Source organism: Opisthorchis viverrini (assembly GCF_000715545.1).
Source record: "Opisthorchis viverrini unplaced genomic scaffold opera_v5_279, whole genome shotgun sequence".
Lineage (NCBI taxonomy): Eukaryota > Metazoa > Platyhelminthes > Trematoda > Opisthorchiida > Opisthorchiidae > Opisthorchis > Opisthorchis viverrini.
This window is the reverse complement of record NW_008751940.1, coordinates 534,211-562,097: the sequence shown is the minus strand read 5'-3', so window position 1 is coordinate 562,097 and position 27,887 is coordinate 534,211. Positions and strand designations below refer to the sequence as shown.

Below are 27,887 nucleotides of genomic sequence, written 5' to 3'. Positions count from 1 at the left end.
TACTAACTTCAGGGATTAATTGGCAGTTTGGATAAAAATGTGGAAACCTGCACGTTACCACTGGAATTAGATAAATCTGGGGTGATTTTTGATGTTTGATATGGCACCAACGCAGTTGTAAGTAGGTGAGCTGGATTCAAACACACAAGAGCATGATTTAAATCATGCAACGTGGGTGGATTTCAAGATCAGGGGAAGGGATTCACCTAGTTGTGCAACGAAAACTCACCCACCGAATTGCCGGAAAAACATACAGTGGAAAATCAATCGTCGTAATTCATTCTGAATTTCCGCTTTTATGCTTGTGTAGTATACAATTTTCCCAACAATTGTTTAGAAGTAAGACAGAAATTTTCGGTGTTTTGTCAGAATGTTCCAGTGTGGTCACCTGTAATCAAGCTTTTACAAACGGTCCATTTTTGTAGACTATCTTTATGCAGTCTAAAAATTATTTGTAATTCTTGTGGAATTGGTAGTGGGAATCATCATTGATTTGTGCTTGACGGCGCTATTTTTGTGCAAACATGAGTTGCGGTCAGAATAGGCAGTAGTTGGTTTTATTAGCGTAGCAACCTCAGCTGTTCCCATGATTCTAAAAGCAAAGATTGTCCAGTGTGATGGAACTACGTACTTTTAGTGGAGTATCCCAATAAAATAATAGGCCAGGTTCGGATCCGCATGCTCGTAGGACAGTGCAGCTCTCCATGACCGGTGAGGAGATCTGGCGAACGGACACTAGGCTGACGATACCAGAGACTGAACTTATCACTACGAAAGTCCATGAATATTAACGGTCCGGTAATCCATTGATAGTAGAAAGTGTTAAGAACGTTTCATTTAATGAACGACTTTGAAAAGCATGCATCAATTGTTGAGTTTGTTCTGGTCAGTCAACTTTGGATGTAAATATTCGTGATACATGAAATTTTGAGTAAAATAAAGTTACGAATAACTTTTAGCGGGAATTTTAATACAGTGTAGTCCACACTGCGAACTACGAGCTGTTCGGCCCATTGTATGAGTTAAAAATGTGCTGGTGGAAAAGTGAAAGTAGACTCTTGCGTAACATACTGCACATAAGTTGATTGAAAACTCTTCAACAGCTTCGCCCTTCTTGGGGCTCATCAGCTAGGTGCATTCCCAGGTTTTCTTATGTCTGTTCTGGAATTTAAATCGCAAAAATTCGATTACTACACTCACTTGCCTTCCCATTTGGTTGTCATAAAGGTTTCACTTAAATATCAGCTGGATATCTCGTTTATGACGTTCTCCGTTGGACTAAAATTTAATGAGGAATCTCCTCAAGATAGAAGCTTACACTGGATAACTCAATGAGACGAATCGGCCTCTTGAATATCACACCCGTCCAGAGAAATGTAGTTGCCATCATTCGCATATTGGACAACAGATTTGATGACCGAATCGATATAAGTCATCAGTGATGGCGAGAATTGCTTCATTAAATTTTCTATAGTAACATAAATTTTGAGTCTAATAGCCCAATCAGTCTTTGTTAATGGGCTCAGACATATGCTTTTGAATCTGGTTGCTTAGCTGGTCGCGATTCCGAAATAAAACCGCGTCCAAACTTAGCAAGTCCATTCTACACAAAGCTGTTTCTGGCCCATAAATGTTTTGTGGAGGTAACTGACAGTAGCTCATAAAAACCCAATGGTCCCAAATCACCATTCTATAACTCCTAACAAAGAATACCAAGCGGTGACCTGATTTAAGCAATCGTGTTCAAGATAATAAAGACAATAACGACATCAAGGTATCGCACTTTTACTTAACTTTTTCAGTCTTTCTCAACTCGAAATATTTGACAGCTTCTTTTGGGTGATATGATCCATTGTTGTTGAAACACAAAACATGGTGGAGACAACTAGCTTCATGAACTCATGACGGTCAATGAATTGAATGAAACTAAGCTTCAGGATTTACAGCATAGAAGGAAAATGCTGCACTTGAAATGGCTCGCCAGTGCTATCCACTTGGGGACAGGCACAAGTTTTGCTTAAGTAGGAAAGAATTTGTTTTTTGGACAGCTTCCCTTCTTTCAGTCTATTTTCATTGTCCAATAATAAATGTTGACTTGCAAAATGTGACAGTGTCCATTTTTCCACCCATGGACCAATTTTTCAGTACTTTCAATAAGCTATCTTCGTTCAAAAACATACCGAAAAACAGTGCTTTTTTGGTTCTGTGATGTATTTGGATGAAGTCAATTGAATCATGTGTCTGTCACATTCACGTGTGCATCTGCGCACTCACAAATACACAGTCCACCAAAACGGCACGTTTTTTACACCTTTCTCCTTATAACATCGAGTAAATGTTAATATCTTCATATTCGGCCTGCACATAAAACTGGATTATACGGCACTAAGAGGATTCAAACAAACACCTGTTCGTTTGACTGAGATTTCCACCTATAGGGAGATCTGTCCAAGACAGAAAACTCGTATTGTCAAACTAATTGCCTCAACTCACCAAATGTTGCCATCGATCGTCCAAAGGGCGTCATATCCTTACCTCATTTCAGGCTATATGGTTACAGTATATCTAATCCAATAAGTACAACACAAAATGTACACATACTGTAAAACCACATTCATTGGTCCTCCCAGCAAAACTACAGAATGAGATCAATTATCTAGATACTTTGGATAACTACGTTGTTGAGATGAATCTGCAGAGGTATTTCATCTTCAAAATTATCCTTCCTAGATCCCATGCTACCTGACTGTCGATTCGAGCAGTCGTTCACCGAAAACTTCGCAGCTTTCAACTCATAATCTGAGACACGGTTGTAGTTGGTGGATTCAAATCCTATCAGTTCATTTCAGCCGCAGGTCCAACCTTTTCACGTGAACTGAAGTAACATGGATTGAATACTCCCCAGTGCACGTAGCTCCGTTGTGTTTTTCATCAGTCTGTTCGACCTTCAAATGCGATGAGTTCTTCATTGCTTTAATTCATTTGGGCAGGATTATCAGGTGTGCAGTAACCTGAGTGTGTTCCACGGTCCTGCATAAAAGGACATTTTTTGACTTAACGGAAGAGTAGAAATCCCTATTGAAGTGATTAATCGGAGTCAGCGAGTAGATGTGTATTGCTATCGCCAAGGGTGTGGGAAACCTATTTTCGTGTGCGCTCAACTGATGGTCAGCTTGCTTTCTCCCAAACCGAGTGCAACTGTATGGATAGTTGATTGTAAGGCCGATAGGTGAAATGACAGCTAAATTCTATCTACTGGTCAGTAATTCCAAGGGTGCGTAAAAACTACTTGGACTTTAGTAACTTCAGATTTTATGTATGCAGATCTATCATGAGCAGTTTTCTTTGATAAAATTTAGTCGATTAAACTTGTTAGTTACAAACTACATACCATGTGAACATTGCTTCGAGCCGCTACAGTTCCCATCACCAAAAGTGGTACAGCATAGGAGATACAGTCAAGCAGTTGAGATATTCACTTAGTTCGGGAACTGGTTATCTACGCAATAAATGCGATAGCTTTGATGCACGAGTGTCACTGACCGAACTACTGGCCAGTCTAATAACTGCCAGTCTAATAACCATTAGTAGATCCCCGCCCAGGGAGACGGCACTTATCAACCGAACTCAGTTTATTAGTTAGTGTTTTCATACTCCGTTCACATGTCACACTTTACAACAAACTCTCGCTTCCGCTGAGCACAGAGCTGGGTAGAAAGTGCTCTGCGAGGCGGACGGTCTTCTGACGTGAATACATGTCCTAACCACTGCAGACTACGAAGCGTGGGTAATTAATCAATGACAGGAAAGGTCATTCTTCCTGAAGTCATCTGGCGTACCTCAACATTACTTAACCGATGTTCCCACCGAACTCGACCAATCCACCACCAATATTTCACCAACAGACCCAGTACCAACCAGAACGGACCATCTACTATTTATTGCAAATTTTCGTGGCTCATTAAATAGAATTTCCTTAGCTTAGGTCGCACAGCTGGTTACTGGACTGTTCGCCGAGCTGAGCTACTTTGCTGCAGACATTTTACTACCAATAAAGGTGACATTGTGCATCCGTCTGCTGGCAGAGCGGTGCGCATTCTCGGGTGGAGGTGACGGTAGTCGAACTAGAGAGGCTCATATAGAAGTTGGCCAATTAGAGCACAAGCTAACGGGCCATCGAGCAGCAGTAAAGACCCAACCAACGAAAAATAGGGTATGAAATTTGTACTCTCAGTTTTATCAAAGAGGATGAAATCGAGACGTCATAAGGATTTGCATGAAAAGGTCCGTTTTTCGGTACTTTTGCCTCCTAACGAACTCACACAAGTATCTGTCCACTAAAGATTGCTGTGTACCGCATTGTCGACAGACGTAGCTCAAAAATGAGTGTACTTTGTGTTCCCTGTTCCAGTGAGCTGTGTTCAGACAGTCACCGTTGGTGTGGAAGAGAATGACCTGAGGAGGCAACCGTGAATCAGATTCCTTACTGTATGAGACAAAATAGCTCATCAATATCAAGAACAGTTAAACACGAAAGGTCATGTCACCTGATGTAAGGGGCATGTGCGTCTGGCAGCACAAGTGTTAATCGCCCGAGAGTACCTGCTAGTTGGAATCAGAAACTACAGGCTACGTGCCGTAGATTCATCTCCTCCCCTTAGTTCCGATATGATGGTGTTGCAGCCCCGACGGCTGTGGATTCAGATGTCCCATAACAAGAGGAGATCCACAAGTGATCACCCAGTATACCACATTTAGAACACGGACCTCGGCCTCCAGGACCTATGGCATGGCCTACTAAACTCCGCTTCTCGTCTGAGCCACCCAGCGTAAAATGACAGAGTGGTGCACTAATTTTGTTGAGCAATCACTGACGTTCTCCAGGCGATTGGTGGTCCAACTGCCAAAGTGGATCATCCCGGATTTTGTTTGGACAGCCCAATATTGGGTCATACACAGTCGGTACATCATGTGATAACCGATAAACCCGAGTATTAGGGTGCGCTTAGTCCTAGCTGGAACGAAATCTTCGGGCCATTAGCAAGTTACTCAAAACAGTTAGTTGCGTGTGCTTCATCGAGATGCTCGATGTCCGAGAAAACTTAGGATACTGCATTCTGTTGCGTTCCGGTGAAAAACATGTGGTGATGGTGCAATACCCTCTGCTTTAACACAAGTATGCTTCCGACTTCATGCAACTTGGCCACTACTGAGGGCATTCCAGCTGCCACAATGAAACCAAACTACCGGGCATCCATACGACAGAGGTGATCGATTTTTCAGGTGGGACGAACTGCGCACACTAATCGATATGGTATTTCAACGTATTCAGAACAAAGGTTTCCGCCTGCGCCACGAAAAGTGTCGGCTTATCATGACGTTTGAAAAGTTGCGTCGATGTCGTCTTGGAAATGTTGAAAGCAGGTGTGGATAAGGACTTCTCCAACATGGCTGTGTCGTGTTTAAGATTCAAGGGGCAATGACACTGCAGCTTTTTCTGGGGAGTTTGTTCAATCTTGTTCAATAGATCTCTCTCTGATATCACTGTATGAATGCGACTGAGGACCACATAGGGAAATAAGACACTTGAACTGGTCTTCGGTCAGGGCAGATATCTTAAATTTTTCGCACTCAAAGTTGACTCTCCCGGTATAAGTGATATACTCTTCGGATTCCTCTTTTGTAGGTTTCGCACAGTGGTAGCACATGGTGAACAAAGAGGAACGCTTACTGAAAATTGCTAAAAGTTTCGTCACAACTGAGATCTCGCGTGATTTTCGGTAGAATGGAGTTGGAATACCATATATTCCGTTATACTGAGCTTTTTGAGCATTGACCATACTCTCAAGGCATCACTTTGTGCTCCAGCCCGACTTTAAAAACATCGTAACGCCTGAACCACAAATCGAAAGTTAGGCCATCATTAGGGTCATAAGGAGACTCCGTGATGCTGTTAGCGATCGAGTTGACTGACTTTGTGTCTAGAACGAGATTTAGTGGTTGAATATAGTTGCTGCTGACATTGATCCAGACTGTCCTATAGGCATTTGGTGAACACCCACCAACACCGATCGCGCTACTGTGGCGTGCCTGAACACTCATCGGCTTGTGCTGAATTGACTAAGCGACTGACTGGTCCGGATGTTTGTTTGTTTTCCTGTGGAGATTTCGGTAGCGCTTTAGGGTCTCAGTAGGCTACAGGCGTTCTGGGGTTATTTTCAGAAATCTGACCTTTCTGACAGATTGTGGAAGACCAAAAGTCGTCCGATGGAGCCCTCACTGTCTGAAATCCGGGAATCATTCATTGACAGTTTGTTTTGGTCAACGATTGTTGCGGAAGAACAGCTTTTTGCGCTAAGCTACTGGTATAGGTATGACGTCTGCATCAAAGTGTAGATCCTACAAAAAGGGGAAGCATATTATACGTAGTTTTCGTTGGTCAAGATACCAGGAAGTGACACAATAATCAACCCAGTCAATGCCATCTTTGTAAAATTCCCCAACAGCATTCGTTTCAGCACTCCTTCTGACCCCTCAAAATACCGCCGATCGAACCCAATGGGATGCAAGCGGCGACAGGCTAACTGGATATCAAAGTTCGCTCCAAATAATCGTGGAAGGCTCGCTGGCGATGGCAGTATGCCGTTTTCCGAGTGAGCCATAAAGGCCACTTTTTGGATTTTCAAATAGTGGATGTGGGGGGAGGTGGCTCGTTGGTTAGAACGCGAATTTACTGATCGGGTAACCCATGGTAAGAATCCGACCTCTGCCTCTCGACTTACCCTGTCTAGGCTTGGGCAACCTGGCAGAATCCCAGTCCCTGTGTTTCCTCCTGGTGGCATGGCAGTAAGGCTCTGAAAGCGTGTCTAGCGCCGACTCTCCTGCAGTGCTGATAACACTTAATCCAATGTGGTGTACCTGTTCCGTGCATTAAAAGTCAGACCATCAGGAGAGGTCATGACTCCGTAAGGCACATTTAAAATTCCTAGCTCCAAAAGGATGTCAGGCGACTGGGAGAGATATCGGTGACTTCGTCGAACACAGGATTGACTCGGATGACGCATCGAGGTTGAAATATAAGGAGACCAGCAAATTCTGAATCAAACCCAGAGCGTCTCTGTAACCAGCTGTTTTCCAAGACCTTTTGGGTGCGTATGGTTACAGAAGTCATAGCTTCCCACCATTCCCACCAAACATGACAAAATCGTTTAACGAGTCCCTCCGAGTGGCATATGGATACATTTTTCGTTAGTCATAGAGGGGTGCTAATACAGATGGCACCGCTCTGCAGCGCCCATATACAGTCGAAGTGCAGCGACGTTGTACATCACGATTTCAAGTCGTCTGCAATTAGTGGGTATGAACTTGAGAGCATAGGGAGGGTGGTCGGCCGGGACCATGAGGAGTGGCCCTGCGAGGAGGGTTGATAAATGGTAATGGAGACCGACACAGAACAGAAGTACGTTGACCAACATCCCATTGCAACACCACGGGGCTGACTGTCTCCACAATGCTGTTAGCTGTAAAGCCTTTACGAGTGGAATAAAACATTTCGCACCAAAATGTTGCATTTTGTTACGTCTGTACTCAAACCAAAGGCCATCCTGACCTACGTTCATACTTCCGCAGCTCACCAAATTTCATTGTCCACTAAAGCGATCATATCTCTGCGAAAAGTATGGTGGAATAATTTTCTGGCATTGCTGAGACCCAGAGATGTCTAGATGGAGCTCAAAAGATTGAACTCGTGCTCTGGACGGAATTACCCGTCCTTTTAATCCATCAGAAACACGTCATAAATTACAAAAATTCAACTCTATTGTGCGAAGACTGAGCGCCCCAAAGTTGATTCTCTGAGATTTGAATTTCAATGTTCCGCGCCCGCTAAAATTCCCTAGGAAACATAGTTGGAAGCAGTAAAACATCTATATAGAATCTTAGTATTAAGCGATAATTATTCGGCAGCCCAAAATCTCAGCATAGGATTACAGTTTCTGCTCAGATATGCTGTTAAGCCTACCGGGGCTACGCTTTGGGCGCGGAATGTGTATTTTTTAGGCGCTTCTTTGGTCCAGCTTAAACTGCCTGTGAAGGCAGTAGAGAATTTTGTCGAGAGGTTGGTTTATTGTGATGAACATGATTGATACTCTATTCGTAGCTCATTTCATTATTCTCTTGTTTTAATATTCCATATGCTGTACATATATGCCAGTTCGAATACATACGTGCTACTTGTTATGCTGCGCTGAATTCTGGATTTCTATTTCATCTGGTTATTCCGACATACGTCCGGAACTTAATTCTCACATTTTGGCGTCGCGATTGAAACAATTCATCATGCCTGCCGAAATGGAACCATTGGATGTTAATTCAACTGGGCGACGTAGATTATTTGGAACGGTTCGACATATGGTGTCTCACAAAATTCTGAAATGGTGATAAGAAACTCACGGCATATTTTCTGCATTTCTTTGGCAAGGACTGTCGTCTATTCTGTACCGAAGCAGGTTGCGAGCCAAACGGCAGTGGATGTGGCTGTCCAACCATACCGCGAAAAGACGGTTTTATAACTTCACGTTTATCCTCCTGTTTTGATAATAATAATAGTATTTATTTCCAACTAGTGGGTAGCATACCGCCAGGCATGATCATAGTGTCACAGTCAGAATAAGAGCAGGACCGATTGGGGCTGTGATTAATGAGAATTTCCTGGAAAAGGGACGGTGACGTAAACAGTGGTCATTTAAGAAGTCGACCTCATCACACCTGAGGTGGAATGGGCAGGAATCCGAAATTACAAGGGCTCTTTATCTCCAATGAAGTGCATATCAAATGACACAAAATCTGATCGTTAGTATTTAAAAGTGGTGGGCGAAGAAAATACGAGTGAGGGTGTGACAAAAAGCATAACAAGGGCATTCGCTGAGTTTCCTCTAAACAACATACGGAATTGGGGCTAATATACAGTACGGACAAATGGTAGTAAGGAACTCAGAATCACAGTGTGCGGTGTTGCTGCTGGAGCAGGGTCGAGTGGGAGAGGCAGCAGAACTGCCACGAAATGGCTGGCCAATTTGAACTTGAGCCCAAAACCGTCATAAGGGCTTCGTGGCCTTGAGCTGTTGGACTTAGGGCCGCGGAAAGCGTAAGTGGGGATGGTGAATTCACGGAATATCTTCACATCCGACAGAAGGTTCGATAGATTGCAATGAACGCATCCCGGTGGTGGCTGGTAACAAATAAAGACTGGTTGTTGTTGCCAGTATGGGAACGAGTGGGCGAGGGCGCGGTAAAAGTAGGAGGTGAACTACTGCGGGTGTGCTATCAAACTGGGTATCACAGTACCGTTGCTGCACTGAGATACTTCGGTTTCTAGACAGCCCCATGACGGACTCCAAAATCCTTCAAAAGCGTACACGAACAGCAGCCACTTTATGTTTGTTCGCTCAAACTCAGAATGGGGCAGCTATCCGCGAGGAATATATTAAAAATATCTTATCGTCGCAGGAGGCATCCCATTAAACAAAATAAGGTTATATTTATTATTAAAATACTTCGTAGCCTTTAGTGAACTCCTCATAAGTCACAAAAATGAAGACTCGAAAAGTTGTGGTAATAGTGATATTCGGATTCGTCGCAGACAGTAAGTTTGCCAACCTATTTTATGGCTGGTGGCCACTCAGTACCGAGTGTCCGGCGAAATTTCATTTTACCGGTATAACGCGTCACTGACGGTGCTATGGGATGAATTATTACTTTTTTTGCGCAGAACTGGTAGATGTTACAATAGGTTGTCTAGTTTTCTGGAGTTGTGGCGCGAATTCTGCGGACTGAGGCAGTCGTAAGGGTGGATGTAACATGCTTGGCCAGGAAATAACAGTGTGAACTATGGGCAATTCATTAAACTGGGCATGGCAGTTGCGGCCTCGTCAACAAGACGTCGTACGTAAGCTCGTGGGCGGCCCCGTACTTGAAGGTCTTGGGCAGATCATTTGAGGTCATTTGAGTCATGCTCATCACATTAGGGTTATCGAAAGAATCGCGACAAATTAGGACCAGTATAGAGAAGGTGAACTCTTGAGACCATCAATGGCACAGCGTGGTTTATTTCTGCTATTTAGACGAAGCAATATACCCCCGAATCTCGAAAAGGCGGGGGTTGGTGACCTTAAATCATGGCTCACTTAAACAAACACCTTTGGGCAACATAACACAGAATGTTGGGGTCAGCATGGTCTTTCCAGCTACCAAATGACGTGCTTTGGACTCTCTATGGTTTTCAAGAAACAACCTTTCGTATGATCGTAGTAATCAGGCGCATTCCTATCCATCTTCGATAATATTTCAGAAGTGCCGAACCTTAAAGGCACACACTAAATCTCTATGAAACCAATGAATAGTGACGTATCGAGACCAGCGTAGACCAGGAACATTTTTGGGTCTAGCAAGGACACGTCGTGTTTCATCACCGCCATTCAGCCGATGCAACTGAACAGCCTTGACCGCAGTCAGGACCCGAAATAGTGGCAAAAGGGTCTGCTACACTGTACTTTGGGTGGAGTTAGACTGCGACTAGGCACAACAGGACGTCACATGTGGGCACAATTTCTGAGCACTGCAGTGAGTAAACACTGCCCGATTTCAAAACTGTAGCCGCTATTCAGGTGATGTGAATTTGTGGGCACATGTGAATATGAGGGGTGTGTATAGGCGAAATAAGCGCAACTGATGTAGGGATTATAAATCTGAAAAAACATGAGGTGCATAGTGGTGGTGTTTGGTCGATAAGTCAGCCTCCGATTTACCCAGTTACAGTCTAAATAAAACCGTGAAAGCTGTGCAAAACGGGTTGCATCAGAGTTAACGTGCGTGTATTCAGTGGGTCTCCGGTAGCAACTTTTGATGTTATAAATGATGTATAGTATTCAAGGAAGATTTCCTTGGATATATGCCACATCAAGGGCAAGTTTACACCAGAGGGACGAGTGTTTGACAAAAGTTCCCCGTTTTGGATTTATCTTCTCTCCATTGCAGAAGGCACAACTTAGACTAGAAAATATCTGGTGGAAACATGCGTTTGATGTCAGCTTTGTCAACCGTGCAGTCATTTGCATTGTCTGTGAGTAAAGGGGCGGATACAGTAAGGGAAAGATCAGTGGATGTTTAGGTTTGTGTGTGGACTGAAATTTCGGTCGGGTATGGTGTAAATGGGTAGGCAATGTGCACTTAGTGAAGGAAGACTGGAGTACGGGAATGGTAGTGACGCAAGTTATTAGGATGTGAGTTAAAGGGTGACGAAATAAAATAAACCTTGGGGTCCCCAGCTGGACCATCATTATTATCGGGAGCAGTAAGCTCGTGGTGGGAGTGGCTGCTTTAGAAGCTCATCTGATCGGATATTGAAGGTGTGATTATTAAATGGAGTGCCAATACTTTGGTACGAATGACGATTTGGATGCGACCCAAACCTATATGAGAGGCTTACAAGGAGCCGCAGGGTGGCTTGAAATAACAAGGTGCTTTGAAAATGAGTGTGTAGCAGCTTGTTTATATGTACCAGCGTTCTGAGATCACAAATAAGTCGGTTTACAAACCAAAATATCTGAGCTGATAATTGGCTTACTGGAAAAGAGCTTCAAGCTGGTGACACTGCTACTGCGGTCAAATGCGGGAGGGTTGTTGTTTCTATTAAGCTACAGGGTGCAACTACCTGACAGCAGAAGTGGTATTAGGGTAGGATTTACTGCCCTAAATAAACGGATTTGACACGAAGTACCAATCCACCCAATATATATATTTGTTGCTGCTATATACACGGGCGAATTTTTAGGACACATGATGCCATCTAATTCTATGACTCAAGTTTATACCACCTTATCTTTCGAGTGACTTCTGTTTACCTCTATACACATCTAATTTTGCTGCGTCGAATGATGCATACGATCACTGAATCACCCTATCTCGTCGCCGCCATTAGAGCTAATGGAGCAAGTGATGAGCTCTCCTATATAAGAATAAGATTCCAGCTGCAGCGTGGACGCCGTTAGGGCATCGTTATGAAACGGGACTTATTAAATCTTGGTGGGGTAGTCCATACAACCGTGTTTAGCTGTGCGTTTTCAGTGCTATTGCCAAAGATGTACCCACGTTGTAATTGGTATACAGAGTTTGGTCTCCGATGCCATTTTTATCTCTGCAAGACGACTAATGACAGTCGAATTTCGCCTGTAAGTTAAAGTAGCACACCGCTACCCGGCCTTGTCCATAATTTCTGTCATGTTGTCAAGGTAAATTCGTGGAGCGGTAGCGCCCAAGACAAACTTGTATCACCTCTCTCTGCTTAGCCCATTTTTCGTCAATGAGTGATGGTTTCAAAAGCCAAGAAGCTTCCTCATCGTTTGACCTGAGCAGCTTGGTGTTTGGGCCCTCTTGTTTACTGGGGTGATTGGCGTCATTTAAAACTCAAGAAAGTGCATCAGTCGAGTGCTAGAAAAAGGGTAGAAGAAATAAGTTGACTCTCCGGTTTGTTTGACGCCGTGTCGTTGGATAACGTTACTATGAAGCAAACATTACTTGGAAACGTGCAGCGGTTCCAGTTCCTACGCTGTTTTCAGCCACATTTAGTTTGGCGATAAACTGAAACATCCAGGAGGAAGATAGCCACACACTAAGGGCGCGCAGTGCTTGACCGGGTGAATAGAATTGAAATGGTCACGGAACATCTGACACATTTCTGTGCCTAACTAGTCACGTACAAAGATTACAACAGCCTCCTTGGAGAACTATTTAGCGATTGTGGATGCTTAAGAAGTTTTAGCATTAAATGATGCGCCACTTACCGCATAAGAACACTTATTAGTTCCCCTTCCCCGGTAAAAAGACCGCTAGTAGATTAGAATGTTCTCCGCGGGCTTTTAGTCACCGTTCGCTCACGGACTCTGCTTTGTAAAACTGTAGGAAGCCTCCCCAAACTCAACGATTCCTTTTTTTATTTTACAGTGGCTATGGGTAGCTCTTTCAAGACATTATTAAAATTGTGTTGAGACTTCGTTTTTGGAGGACGGGTTGCTCCCATTTGTCATCGAGCTAAGTGTGTCGCCCTAGCTTCTTCAAGTAACTTTTGCGTACAATGAGACACTTTGCAGCTTACGAGTCCTTTAGAGCAACGTGAATTCAGTTTAGATGGGAGCACGATCATCAGGTCCATTAGTGATGGGCCCCAGTCATCCTCCTTAAGGTGCGTTATTCCCAGGTCATAGATGGAGGCTCAGGTCGAAAGTTTTCTCACTGAATCCTACAAGATAAGTGAAATGTTGGCACAGATGCCGCCGTACGAACTGGAAAACAACTGATTCTCAGTTCTACTGTTCTTCTCTACAACAGTCATGCTCAAAGTTGTTTTTTATCAGCAAGCCATCGGATTAAATCAGGATTGGCACGATATAGCCCACAATATCTGAATCATGAGCTAAGTCTACCGCCTATTCCCCGCAAAAATGTAACACTTGAAGCTTAGCTGCATGCTTTCATACGTAAAACAGTAAGTAGGAATAGCAGCTCTTTGGCCAGCGATCCAAATTACTCCTATGCTTTTCTGTTTTCTTTCGTCCATTTTAAATTCTCCGTCATAAGAGGACGATCCTCCGTTCCCGGGCTGTTTTCGTGCATCTGTACTGCACAACAAGTTCACAGTTTGCTCTAAATTTTGACTCACAAAAAGCAGTTTGTCCGTCTATTTGAACAGAATTTACACAGGGTATGCCCTAACCATATGGACCCTTAGCCTCCAACGGCTCTAGTTATGTTTCCTGAGCACGTATGCGAAACGGCGACATCCTGTTTGCACCTTCCGCCTACCTGCCTCCTTACTAACGGAGCTGTTATGGAAGCATTTAGCATTCGCATTTTGTCTCATCTTTTTGAAAGGAAGATCACGGAACTATCGATGTTGGCAGCGCAGTGTAGAACGTTCTCTCACCAGGCGATATTTCCACAGGTGTAATCAAGGGTTCACACTGGATCCTCGTCCTATCACTTGCATCTTGGTCTGTTCACAGATCTAACGTATTTCCAGATTATCCTAGCCACACATTTTCGGTCTCACCGTATAAACGCCGTGTGCGGTACTACTGCAAGGGTCGGTCCGCTTGTTTGATTATATACAACTATAACAAGCAACATAAGACCTGTGGAACCTCAGACTGTGATTCGCTATTTAATGCTGTCACTCTATGATAGTTACATTTTATGGTGTTGTCTTCCTTCCAATATGCAAACATCTGCCCCTGCTCAGTGCGACCTATTTTTAAGTTGAAACGTCCCATCACCATCATCCATGCTTCTAAAGGCACCCCTTAGACACAATGTTGCACAGCGCAATTTGGTGCCTTGTGTTTTCTTAGGATGCCGTATCAGTTGGAGTAAATTTCAGCGCTGCTGCATTGATTCGTTGCAGAAGAGCTCGGTAGACAACCGGTAGCTTTTTAGTCGGGCGGTGTTTCGCTTTTCACACAAAACCTTCATCAGGCCAAGTGAACAGGTCACTATGTTGGCCGGATTTTGAGACATACGAGAACCAATCAGTAAGACCTCTTCAAATTAGCACACTAGGCAGGTTTTGTGCGTCAATTACTGGCTCTTGTCGGTTAGTGTGGTTGCCAAAATCTTGCTTTGACTGATTATGGAAGTTTCACATTAATTCTGATTGGGCTTAGCCGCTTTATCTTCCACCATGCTGGGCTTCAATTGATGATTCACCAAGATTGCCGCTGAGAGATTTCGCTGATCTCTGTGGACTTGTCAGTGCTGCGATAATTTATTTGGGAAGGTGCTGATGCAAGATAAAATATGATTCATATCGTAACTCCTTCCCCTTTGATGACCGCACAACAACACGTGTTCTAACATGTGCTACCGCGACCAATCAAGAAACATTCTCCACACTTTTGGCAGTCCCACGCATTCTGTTTTATTAGCATTGACTCGGCCATCAGCCTTTGTGACTTGGACAGTGCTTTTCGCCTCAAAACCTCAAAATTTTATGTTCCGTGTCTAGTGCGTGTCCTGCAATTGCCGAGTCTTTCTGTGACGCTAAATATTGATCCGTGTTTCTGGGTGGCCCCTTTAATTTTGTACTAAGATATACGCTTCCGCGGTGAAGTGCCCTGGCCGTCTGTCCTATATAAACTTTAATGCGGTCATTACACTTAATTTTATAGTTACAGTGCCTGGCTCTATTTGCTGGGAGGCAATTCTTTTATTACACCAGTGCAGAGCGCAGATTTTTCCTCTCTGGAAACCTACCCTTATGACGACCATGTTTGGAATTCTTCGAATCACGGACACATAGTTTGATACACGGGGTCGAGGCTTTTGCCCAAGTTTCCTGGGTTGTTTTGTTCTTGTCGTGTAGCGGCTGTCTTTAACCTGGAAGGCACAAGTGGAAAAAGGGTGTAGCACCGCGCTTCATGCTTCCAGCCCAAGGATTCGAATAAACGAATGTCTAGTAGTGCTTTGAATTTGGTTCTAGAAGGATCGTTTACAATCACCGGGAGAATTTCATCCCACGCAGTTACTGCCCGAAATGAGAACAAATTTGCCTAATGAATGTGTGCCCTCTGAGCTTGAAAATTTTCTTACCATATCTCCGCCTTGTGTTTGCTGTGTCAACGGTTAAAAACTTAGTTTATATAAAATAACGGCTGTCCCAAGTTAGTCTCCGCCACTATGAATTTTCTAGGCGCACTACTACCTTGGACGGTCGAACATTTCCTCAGGTACTCAAACATCCGTTGCGAACATCTGACATTCGGCAAGTCCCCTTGATTTTGACAGTCCTTCCGTTGTGTCGTTAACCTCCATGTTCAAATTTTCATAGCGATGAATGACTGGATAAGCAATCTTCCTAAGAGGCAAGATAAAACTATCATTATATCCAGATATAAACACTGCTAATTTTGTTTCCCAAAAGTTTAGACAGTTTTTGTTATCCAAACCAAGTTCGCCATGTCTAATCACGAAGCACACAAAAAGACTATTTGCCTCGGCCCACTGCCGCTTTTGTCTTCCTCATTTGGCTGAAATATTGAGTAACCTTATCGTTTCAGTCGGCATCTACCCTACCAGGCTATCCGTATGCTGACACAACTTATGTTAACACAACGACATTCTCAGTTATCTATCATGCCAACAGTTTCAAAACCTCTGTGCGGCACGATCGCGCATTCCATTTCTTCCATCTCAAGAGCACAACTGGTCGTAGCGGAAAACTCCACACCGGTGGCGAGGCAATTATTCATGATTTGTCAATATATACGTCGGCTTCTAGCGTGTTTTAATTCAGTACGCTCAAGGAATGTCTATTTTGGTGTCCCATTGGAGGCAGCCATCCAATTTCGTAGTGACGACGGCAAACCGGCTTTAGTACGTCTGGCCACAGTCATTTACGATTTTGAGGCTTGAATAAAATGTTTTTACTAAGGTGCCCCGCACTTTTTGGCTCACAGATATTAGTTTGCTGGCTACTAACTTGCATCGGGACGCGTTAGCTAGGGGATACTGAGGATTTTCAAAAGTAATCAAACAATTTAAATGGCATCAGTGTCTGTTTTCGGCATTTTCTGTTGGTGGTTGCAAACTCATAGAGATGCGGCATTTTGAACTATACTGTATGCCTGAAATTAGACAATCGCAGCCTGGTTGGCCATGGTACGGGTGTCTAAGGAGAATAATCAGGAAAATGGTGAAAACCTCCTAATACTGGCAAAATAGGGTAGAAGGAAACAGAACTCTTAAGTTGAACTGATTTACTGGCCCTGAGTCAGAATTTGGAAGGTCAGACACAAACAAATTCTGGATTTTGCGCCTCCCCGTTAGGATGATGAATGTGGTTCCGTTGGTGGTGTACGAATGCGAAGACTTCCAGTGATTTTGAGACAGGTGAGACAGCAAGCAAATGGCTGCTACTAAATATTCTCGTGTCGTTTTTGCAATCTTCGAGGATGGATAGACACTCAGAGATGAGAATTTTGTTGTCTTTGTTGTGTTTTATCTGCTTACCTTGAGGATGGTATTTGTTGTGGTGGGTCAAGCTGTGTGAACTGTTCATGTGCACTTTCCTCAGTGCCAAAAAATTGATAAAAACGAAATTTATTGTGTTTTTGTGAATGGAATTGCGGTTGCATGGCAAGAGAAGGGTTTCAGAAAGTAGCCAAAATTTTTCAGTTTCACGCCATCTGTTTGCACGCTGGAGCCATGGTGATAACCTCACCGGGCTTCGAGTATTCAGTCTCTAAAAGCATTTCCGTGGAAAGACACTAAAAAATAGTGCCGCATACTTTGAGTACCCAGTAGCGTTCCGGAAGGTCTCATGTTCTGGACGACATCCATTCTTGCTCATTCCGGTGGTATATTTAAGAACCTTCAAGACTTCTGCTTGGCACATACCAGTGGCATGAAATTGTGATGAAAGCGCTATGACGATAATGATCCCGAGTTTCCACGGGGAAATTGAAGAATCTGTCCAATTTCTCAGCAGCGACTTAACTTAATGTGTAAACGCTTTTATTGTTACGGTTAGGTTTAAGCTGCAAATGGTGTGTTAAACTTAAACTAACCCGAGATAAAGCTATCTTCATACAAAGCGTCTTCTCAACGCACTCAAGTCGGCAATCACAATGAATAGTAAGAAGGTTTAAGTGTACTGTGGTTACCGTGGTTAGGGAAGGTGAAATAATTGGCTAAGAAGAATACTAGAACATAGTCATTCAATTTATGGTGTAACATGCATGCAATGGGCAAGGTTAGAGCCTTAGGTGGTTCTTCAAACGTCACTATCCATAGTCGGCTTCCATATCGTTTAAAAGACTGCAACCCTAGTTTCAATTTGTAATGAAGTGGAATACGTTTCCGGCAAGTGTAACCATTGTTATATGAAGGCAGGTACTGTGACTTGGACGGCATCGGTATGTAGCAGTTATCAATTCTTACCTAAATGTTAATGCCTTAGGATGCGGTTACTGAAAACCTACCAGAAGGCCAGGAGCTATAAAATGCTGCCAGAAGGCTCTTGCTACGGAAAACGAGTAGTTCATTATGAACAACCACAGGCTATGCGAGTCAAGTATTCGAGTCATTGGGACAGAGAGAGCTCTTCCATGGCCATCCTCCGCGAGATAATTCATTCTCCAAACTACTACAGCTCTCTTCGAGTAATCCGGGAGTTGCAAGGTAACAGGCATCTTTCCTACTAAATAGCAAAGACGTTCCTGTCTTAAAAAACTTTCACAGATGATGGTAAGATTCCTGGGTACAAACATGGCCACAAGGGTCGGCATGGTTTAGGCATTGTAGCACCTGGGCTCGAATTCGGGGCTCTTGTTCGAGCACCATAGAACGAAGCACAGTTTGATTTGGGTCTGCGGATCACTCCAATTTTCTCACTACATTCGACATCACTTTGGTCCACATCTTCAGATTGTGGATTCGAAATGACAGCATCGCACAACTCTAAGGCCGACAATCAGTGTTACGTAGCAGTGAAGCGGAAACAAGATATTTGGCCATAGTCAATAATGCTGTTTAGATATGGTTTGCTGAACTTGAATATTTTATCCTTGTAATGTACTACCTCATCTAAAGCATCATGCGCGTGGTCAGGATTGTTTCCTACTCGAAGACGCTAAAACCTTTGAAGACACCAAGCAACCGGCCAGAAGATGGTCATTCTGATCAAGTAGGTTTCATATCACGAAACTCATTGGAGCCAAAACCCCTTTCCAAAACAAATGGTGAAGGACGAGCGACTTCATCGACTCGTACGATAAAAACCCCAAACCTTGAGAGCCTCCACCTCTGTAAGCACTAAACACAGAGGAACCACGTGAGCATATCACCAGGTTGGAGCAACAGCTAAGCAATGAGCGTCCAAAGGAATTGTCAAGGTGGGCGATCAGACGCCCATTAACATGGTCTCTCAGCTTTCCTTGAAGGTGGAAGGCAGCCGGAAGATTGTGACTGGATGCGTGCATACCATGCGCTTTGATGAGTCCTGTACAATCTACATTAGACTTATTTTCCAGGTCAACCTAGCCGGGGTAATTCACCTTTGGCGTTGTGTTGCGCTACAACTAGCGGTTTCCACCAATCAGAGCAAATTATTTCATGAAAGGCGACGCAAGGCATTCAGATTGATTCACACAAATGCATAAATAATTTTGAAATCAACCAGGGCTAAGCCCTTTCTTGTGCTTGCTTTCCTTTGGTATTCGACGCTACACAAAATTGGGAACGGATTGTTCTGTACCCTAAAATATAGCCCATCAATACGACAAGTGCAAAACGATAAACCATAGCACCATAGTATCGACAATGTGTCAATATATATTTTGAGCACAAAGCCAGTGAATACTTTTGGATTGATTCCCAAGCCATCAAGAACAATCATAGGCACAAAATGCAAATAACTTATTATTTCCTGACTGCAAGCAGTCGCAGCTAGCACTCATCGGCTATTTTTGCCGTGCACCACTCGTTTTCTGGAGTTAACGGCAGGGGCTGCGCGACTGGTGATCCTTAATTTTACTTTCCTGTTAGGTTGACGTGGTAGATATCAGCTAAGCTACGATTCTTATCCATTATATGGAAACCTGACGCCTGTCTGCTTTTTACTTGTCTACTGTCACTGCTCGCATTAACCCCTTTTTGCACAACGGGGCCCGTGTCAACTAGGTTAACAGCTAGCTTCCCTGCTAGACACCTCGAAGACAAAGTTTTTACCTCCCTAACCTAGGCACCTACTCTGGACAAACTGGTACTTGGTTTCCGAATCAGCAAGCAAATTCGCCTTTTCTGGATCCATTAAGCATTCTGTTATCCCCTTTATGATTTTTTCTATCGACGCCGTTGTATCTTATGCCTTCTGACACTCGCCGCACGCTACAGCTTTCATTCTATTCCTTTCTCATCGTCCCTCTTCCCATGCTTCAAGCTTCGACTGCAGTTGCCCAAACGCCCTGTAAAACTGTCATTCATGCAAACTGGTTGGTCCCCGGCTTACACTCACATGGTCATCCAACGAAAGGGAAAGTATCCGTGACCTTGCGTTCGCCTGACCCTGCATCAAGTTCCTCGCCCAACCCAGATCCAGTTGCTACGGAAATGCGCATCCTCTCTCCGATCGAGGCAGCCTTGACGACCGTTACGGGGCTGTCCATAAACCGAATCATGTCAGTGCATTGACAGCATGTCACTGTCACACCGGTGTGATGGCACTACCACAACCATGTTCTTCAGAATCTCGATCGCAGCTCCTCGCTCACTCAAGCCTGTAAATGCAACTTCGAGCAAATTTTTCATCTTGCCCCAACTGTCTCTGGGACGAGTTCTTTCGTACCCGATGAGTTTTCGCTCAAATTTCGCCAGCTTGGTTTTCTGCTACAATTTCGGCTTGTCTTTCCCACAAGTTCATTCCGTATACGGCTTTCGGTTGGCCCTATTCATTAGCACCATGCCTTATCCAACATATCCCTTGCACCTGGCTTCCATACGACAGTGCAACCAGTGAGTCTGTTTAGTTGCAGATTAAACCACATTTTTGAGACAAGACTTGCCATTTGCTCCCAATTCAAATTGTTCCATCTCCATCTCCGCTTTTGCTCAATGTGCATCCGGCCATTTAACCAACCGCCCAAGGTCACTCGTGGCCAGTAATGGGTCGCCAGCTTGTTTTCCGCTACAATTTCGGCTTGTCTTTCCCACAAGTTCATTCCGTATACGGCTTTCGGTTGGCCCTATTCATTAGCACCATGCCTTATCCAACATATCCCTTGCACCTGGCTTCCATACGACAGTGCAACCAGTGAGTCTGTTTAGTTGCAGATTAAACCACATTTTTGAGACAAGACTTGCCATTTGTTCCAATTCAAATTGTTCCATCTCCATCTCCGCTTTTGCTCAATGTGCATCCGGCCATTTAACCAACCGCCCAAGGTCACTCGTGGCCAGTAATGGGTTTCAGTTTTAATTCATGTCAGCCGACTGCCTTGAAACAAGTCGGACCTCAGGCATGTATTTCCCTGCATGTTGGGGAAGAAACCTATTATTATTATTTCAGCGGATATTTCTTAATGACACCGACCTCTAATCGGGCAATCCCCACTACTCGTAAACCCCTAGCCATGCTTAATTCTGACTGTTAACTTATGATCATTTCAGAGGGTATGCCACCCACAATTTGGGAATAAACATTATTATTATTATTGATCCTGCCACTAAAATGTAGGTGCAAGAAGGACCAAGTAGGCTTTGGGGCAACAAACGCTTCACCTCCTTTCTTCAGCGGAACTGTTGAGAATCATCATGAAGTTATCCAACTTCACTTCCATTGCAAAATTCCTGATAGCTCTAGCGTTAAACTGCGAACCGCTGTTGGTCGTTCATACTTGACACATTTTTGCGACAGAAATCCCTCGCCAGAACATGAACAGGTCTGTGGAAGTATAATTTGCTAATGAGGCCTGAGAACCTTTAGAATATGGGTTGGTGAACTTCCGTGAAGGAAACTTGGTCTCAAACTAGCCAAATACTTCACGCAAATTCTGCAAAAATTATTTTCGGCTAGCGACGGAGATAATTTTAAGTTTTTGGATGTTGCGTCGCCTGCAGCCACACGGCCTACAGGGCCGCAAGCGTTATTTCCCATTTAAGTAATACATGTTTTGCTCAGAAACAATCAAGGGCGATATAACTTACTGCAGATTCTCAGGTGGTGGTGGAAGGTAGGACTATTTTAACCAAAATGGCAGGCAGTTCATCACACCAAGGAAAGTAGCTGCTTTACGTGACCATCTCACGCTATGGTGACATTATCCCGCCGCACTGAGAAGCATTTAGATGTTTTCAAGGTTTAATATCTGATAATTGTATTGACGGCGAGAGCGTCCTGAGCTTTCTCAACGGGCTTGGTCCGAATTAAAGCCACCAAGAATGGAGGGTTAATCTTGAAAATCAAACATTTAATGATGGAACTGACTGACTTATCTAGTACACAATTACTTGATAATATATTTGCTTCTAACGGCCTGTAGATGCAACTGAACAACAACTTCTAGTATAACTTCCTTGGAGTAGGCATCGTAAATAGAACCTGAAAAATTTGGCTTCCCCAAAGATGATGAGTTCGAGATGCTGACCCAAAGTCGGTTTGGAGTAACAGCGCTTCATATCAATCAGATAATTAGGTAATTAAGCATTCTTAAGAGTGTGCAGGCGCCTCGTCGAATGAAACCTGGCAAACCCGCAATTGCTTTCTCGCCAGAAAGAAATTTCCCGATCATTTTCCATGCTTTGAATCATCGGGGCAGTATCCGTTACCCTTTATGAAGGAGACGGCATCAGATTCATCAGGAACATCCTAGTTAAATTCAGCAATTAGAAGTCTGCAGTGCTGATCGCCACAGAGGAATAGTTCTTATACTGAACTACAGACCTGCTTCCAATTTGAGGTGCGATGCCGAGAGTCATAGAGTAGGTAGAGTGGAATTTCATCCCTCAATCACAGGGATGATCGCATCAGGGACATCTAGCAGCAGTTGAGAAGGCTGTCCTAACGAAACCAATCAAAATATTGGTTGGCTTATGTACTGTCAGCGATACAAGCAGTAACACATACACAAGCAGCTTCCGCACTAATAATCAATGGCCCTCGCACACTACCAGTGAAAAAAGCCTCGACGGCCTGTATTTGGAAATTCGGCGCAGGTATATAAAGCTCCATTTGGGGTCCCTCCCTGGGGGTCTCTGCCTGCATGCAGTATTCGAAGTGAGGTCGCAGTGAAGGAAAATGAGGGCAAATGGGACGGGCAGTAGTGCTCTGAACCCAACAAGTTCATGCGTGTGGGTTTCACACGTATGGTACTGAGTCTGCACTTTCCTATTTCTGCCCATTCAAAGTCCCTAGTCCCGCCTCTTGATCCAAGTCACGTTTTACTAAACATGTAGGCTAATAGTCATCTCAAGTCCCTGTCCTCCAAACTGACCAACGCAAGATTCTTAGCATAAGAAGAAAGATTCTAAGTCCTAGCCCTATGAAAGTAAGCCGAGACACCGACGAGGATTCGCTAAACTGCCCGTATATTTTACGTCGTCCCCCGTGACGACTAGTGAATCGGTGGTTAAATGTGCTTTTGACCACTCATAAGTAGAGTAAATCACGCCTATCTATTATAACGCGGCGTTGCTTAATTTCCGCTCCTTCCTTGAATATTTGATCGCGGCTTATAAGGTGTACTTTCACTCTGGTCACTTATGTTGAGATTTTATCGCCTGACTGTTCTCACCTGCCGCTCACTTTCAAGCATCTGCTCCGACGGAAATGCTAGTTACCTGAGGGTTGCACGCAAATCCTGTGAATGGTAAATGAGTGCGCTGTCCAGTAGGCTTCTCAGGTAGCCCTACTATTGCATCACTTTTGTACTGCATCTTGCGCGACTATACTAGTCGACATTTTGTCTCAATGTGAAGTGCCCACTGCACAGCGCGCGCAACTTTGCCACTCCCAGCTAAAAACTGCAGCTATAACAACTTTGTTATTAATCGACCCGGTGTCCGTTTCCCGAATTTATCACGTTCGCTTTTGAATCAAAGGTGTCCACTAAACTCACAGCATCTTTTCTTTGTAGTCGTTTCTCCATACTGTCTTCTGGCGCTGCATGGCTTCCGGTGTACTTTACAGGCACTACCTATTATGAATGACTTCAGCAAGAGCACCGGGTTATGCCACGTTCAAAACTTGGAGGCTTGTTGTGTTTTAAATTATAATTTTACCTCTGATCCCATCTGGTTAATTAATATGTAAGGACATGAACGTGAGCATTTGGATGTAGCTATATTGTAATTGCGCTCATTAACAACCTTGAAGCTGCACGGAAATGTCTGATGTTATTCGCTTACCGGCGAGCCGCTCTACGTACACGTGGGTTACACATGCACATGGTAGTGTTAAGTTTTGAATGCCGTCTTGAATGCCCCATGGGATTTAAAAATACAACTGTGCAATTTTTTGCAATACACTTTCACCAGAACCCTTTTAAGTTGAATGCTTACAATGTGTTGCTTGAGCAGTCTATAGATACAACCTTGAGCTGCACGGAAATGTCTGATGTTATTCGCTTACCGGCGAGCCGCTCTATGTACACGTGGGTCACACATGCACATGGTAGTGTTAAGTTTTGAATGCCGTCTTGAATGCCCCATGGGATTTAAAAATACAACTGTGCAATTTTTTGCAATACACTTTCACCAGAACCCTTTTAAGTTGAATGCTTACAATGTGTTGCTTGAGCAGTCTATAGATCATATGGCTTTTTCTACTTCACGTGCAACGTTTTACTAGTACAACTTTGTTTCCGCTCTCTTCCTTGAAACAACATGGGCCAACAGAGCAAAGATATCAACGACATTCTCTGTCAAGCGTTGGTAGCAAAGTCCGGAATATAGTAATTTCACAAACTCGATGAGACCATGTTAACTTTTAGTCATGGGCAAGCTAAACTTTGATCATCTACACCATTCCAGAAGAGCTATAATCCAAGCGGTTTGTTGCTGCCTCTACACGTCTGAGCTGCTAGCATGCTGAGAATTATTTTTCTTCCATTACTGTTCTTCCCTGAAGCAATAAAATAGCTTACCATAACGTAATCACTAGATACAAGTAAAGGTCACCAGGAGAGAAGCTAATAACAGGGCCCAGTTTCCGAATCTAAAACCGGGCTGCTTCGTAGGACCACGGATCACTATTTCTCTGAAATATGCCCGTTTGCTTACTAATTTGGGTTTGACGGAGGCCTCCACTGAAATCCCTTTGAACCTCTCGCCTATGTTGTTGAACGACAGAATTTGAGATGCCGGGCTGTATCTTTCTTCAGTTTATACCATGTTTGAACAATCACCATGAGATGTATGGACGTAATGCACTGCTAACTAGTTTTTGAAATTATTTTTCGACAGATGACGACCGGTTTCGTTCCTCTTGTAGCTCGCCTGGTAGGCAAAGTCCCCTAGTTTCCGTCATCCTCATGTTCCACCTGAACCCTAATTGCAAAAGTTAGCAATATACGCTTACTTACTTACAAATTTGGCTTTGGTGAGGGATTCACCTGGAATTAAGATGAACCTGAACGAGAGCTCAACTTGGTTCCAAATGACGCTCCCGTCAAAAACAAATTCTACTGCGAGTGAGTGTGCCCCTCTCCAATCCCGGGTAATTTGAGTCCAAGTAGAACGTTGGATTGACAGGAGCCTGTGGAATGCAGTTACCTCATGAGTTCCAAAAGAATACAACCGGTCATGTACTGTCAGTGAGCTTTCATAATCCTCATGGGTAGTGTTTGTCACAGCGTTTAGCTGCTCGGCATAAACTTGGTGCCGTCCGCTGAATAGCCTAGAGGATGAGCTGGTTCTGTACCATCGGATCAAGCTTTCTTAGAGGGAGAACGGATCGTATTCTTATTTACACATCATTTCCATCAACCACCTCCCTTGAGAAATGGCCCACCCGATCCCGAGGTGCAATCAGCTGCATCAGCTCCACGCTACAACTTAGGTGGGAACAGCACCTCCAAGCAAGCCCATTAAGAGCAATTTATTTTTCGTAATAAGAAGGCTTCACATTATATCTTTATATCACCCATCTGGTATGAGCGCCCTTCATCGACTAAGGTGCATTTAAGTCCATCGCCTTTTCGGTCTTGCCCTTCTGCCATGCGTTGCCGCACCGGATCCACATCTACCGAAGGTTTTCAGGTTTTCCCAACGGTGGGACATCCAAAATCCAATTTTCTGGCTCCTTCAAAAATCCATCTGAGGTCTTCAGCGTGATTCATCAAGGATTAGACAGAAAATATATTTCCTCCCTGTTTCTACCAGCCCATAGGCTTCCCTTTTGCCCTCCAATTACTCAGATCCCCAACGTGACGGTTCAGAAACATGACAAAGTTTCCCAGATATCCGGCAGGTTGTGTTAAACGCCCCTTTAGTAAGAGAGAAATAAGTCTGTCAATCGCACCAAGGAGAAGCCAGTATATATGGATCCACTGACCCGACTCATTCTCCATTGGCACATTCTGGTTATCTGGGCACCACCTTCATTCTCTCCGTACTGTACCATTATTTAGTCGCTCTGTTTCCACATGAAGGCGACGAAAGTGATCGGTCCGACCCGCCCTCCCTTCGCATTCACTGATTATCGCAAGCTACACTTGGCTCGCTCTACAATTTTAGCCAGCCTCTGCCAGAGTACGTTGTTAAACCACATGTACTTTGGCTTCAGTGCTACAAAGCATCATCAGAAAATTTCACAGATGACGTCGCCAAATTCGTCTATTCCCTTCTCCAAGTTCTCCCACCATATTGATCATTTCGCTTCGACCTCTTCTTCCCCAGTATCTCTGACTTTGCAACAGATTCGTTGTCACTTATTGAGTCCTCGTCCGAAACACTTCGCAGTACTACACATCCACGCACAGGACCAGGGCTATAAAAGTCTCATCCGATTTTGATGTGTTGAAACCGACCAATTCAAATAGCCCCGCCAAGAAAATATTGGGCAGCCCCTCTCTTGATTTTGGTATCCACCAGTCAGCTAAAGCCGGGCAAGACAACCACGATTCCAGGTCTGCGGGTCTCCATATAGCTACTCATGAATACACTTCCGTTGGCCTGATGTCCCTTGGAATACACTTAAGTGGTTAAAGCCCTCGGCAACGTGCATTTGAATCGAAGATGAAAGAAGTAATTCACAAAACTGACGGAGTAACATATGGAGCATATGGAGCAACATAGACTTTTGCTTCCAAGTCACGCCCTTCTATTCTGTTCCAGTGAATCTTCTGTACTTGATTAAACTTCAAAATGGGGGAAATTTTTAAGTGTGCGATGCCGAACTGATGTGGATGAGAGTAAACATCACTTTAGTGTGGCTGTAACGTAAAACCCACAGCCATTTACCAGCACAACACTAAAATGTTAAGATAATACTTGTTCATCGAACTAGGAGCCTTGTTTTACTATACCATACTAATTTAAACCTCAAGGCACCCCAGACCGGTATTTTAAATACTTTTGCTTTCTTGTCGTGCATTGTATTCGGACTTTGCCACAGCGGACAAACATGGTTTTCGGGTCGAAGAAAAAGAAGGCAGGAGTCCAAAAAATAGAGCTGAAAAAGGATATTGGCATCCTAAAGGGCATTGGAATAGTGGTCGGAATAATTGTTGGTTCAGGCATTTTCCTGTCGCCTGTTGGAGTTTTGCGCATCACAAATTCTGTTGGCCTCTCGTTTATCATGTGGATCGTCACTGGATTATTCAGCGCACTTGGCGCTATTGTATACGCAGAACTTGGTGTCACCCTCCCACGATCCGGGGGTGAATACATATATATTCTCGAAACGTTTGGTCCGTTCTTGGCTTTCATGGCCCTCTGGATCACTTTCTTCGTGATTGGGACTGTTGCTTGCGCTGTCAACTCTATGGTAGCAGCCAACTACATTTTGAAGCCTTTTTTCCCCACGTGCGATGTGCCGATCTCTGCGGTTCAGTTGGTGGCAATTTTAGTCCTACGTATGTTTGTATTTCCTATACTTTTTACTAGTACCTTTAGTAACACTTTGCTTCATCAACTGCTACCGAGTCACATGGGCCACAAAACTGTCTGTGGTTTTCACAGTCGGAAAGGTTTTTGCATTACTACTTGTCATCGGATTCGGATTTGCTTATCTCGCTAAAGGCAACGTCGAAAGCTTCAGAGACTCGTTTGAAAACAGTGCGACTTCTCCGGGGGCACTAGCAAGCGCTTTTTATCAAGGATTCTGGTCCTATGCTGCTTGGTGA

General features: G+C 44.0%; 1 protein-coding gene across 1 annotated transcript in view; it reads left to right on the top strand.

The window, feature by feature from the left end:
* T265_14874 (hypothetical protein) overlaps positions 1 to 27,887 on the top strand; it is a gene marked incomplete at both ends in the record, with an annotated part of 191,826 nt that overhangs the window by 45,073 nt on the left and 118,866 nt on the right. The window contains 3 exons of the mRNA XM_009175619.1: positions 18,008 to 18,228; positions 27,099 to 27,617; positions 27,649 to 27,883. Of these exons, the coding sequence (XP_009173883.1) occupies positions 18,008 to 18,228; positions 27,099 to 27,617; positions 27,649 to 27,883 (975 nt within the window). The remainder of the gene's footprint in view (positions 1 to 18,007; positions 18,229 to 27,098; positions 27,618 to 27,648; positions 27,884 to 27,887) is intronic.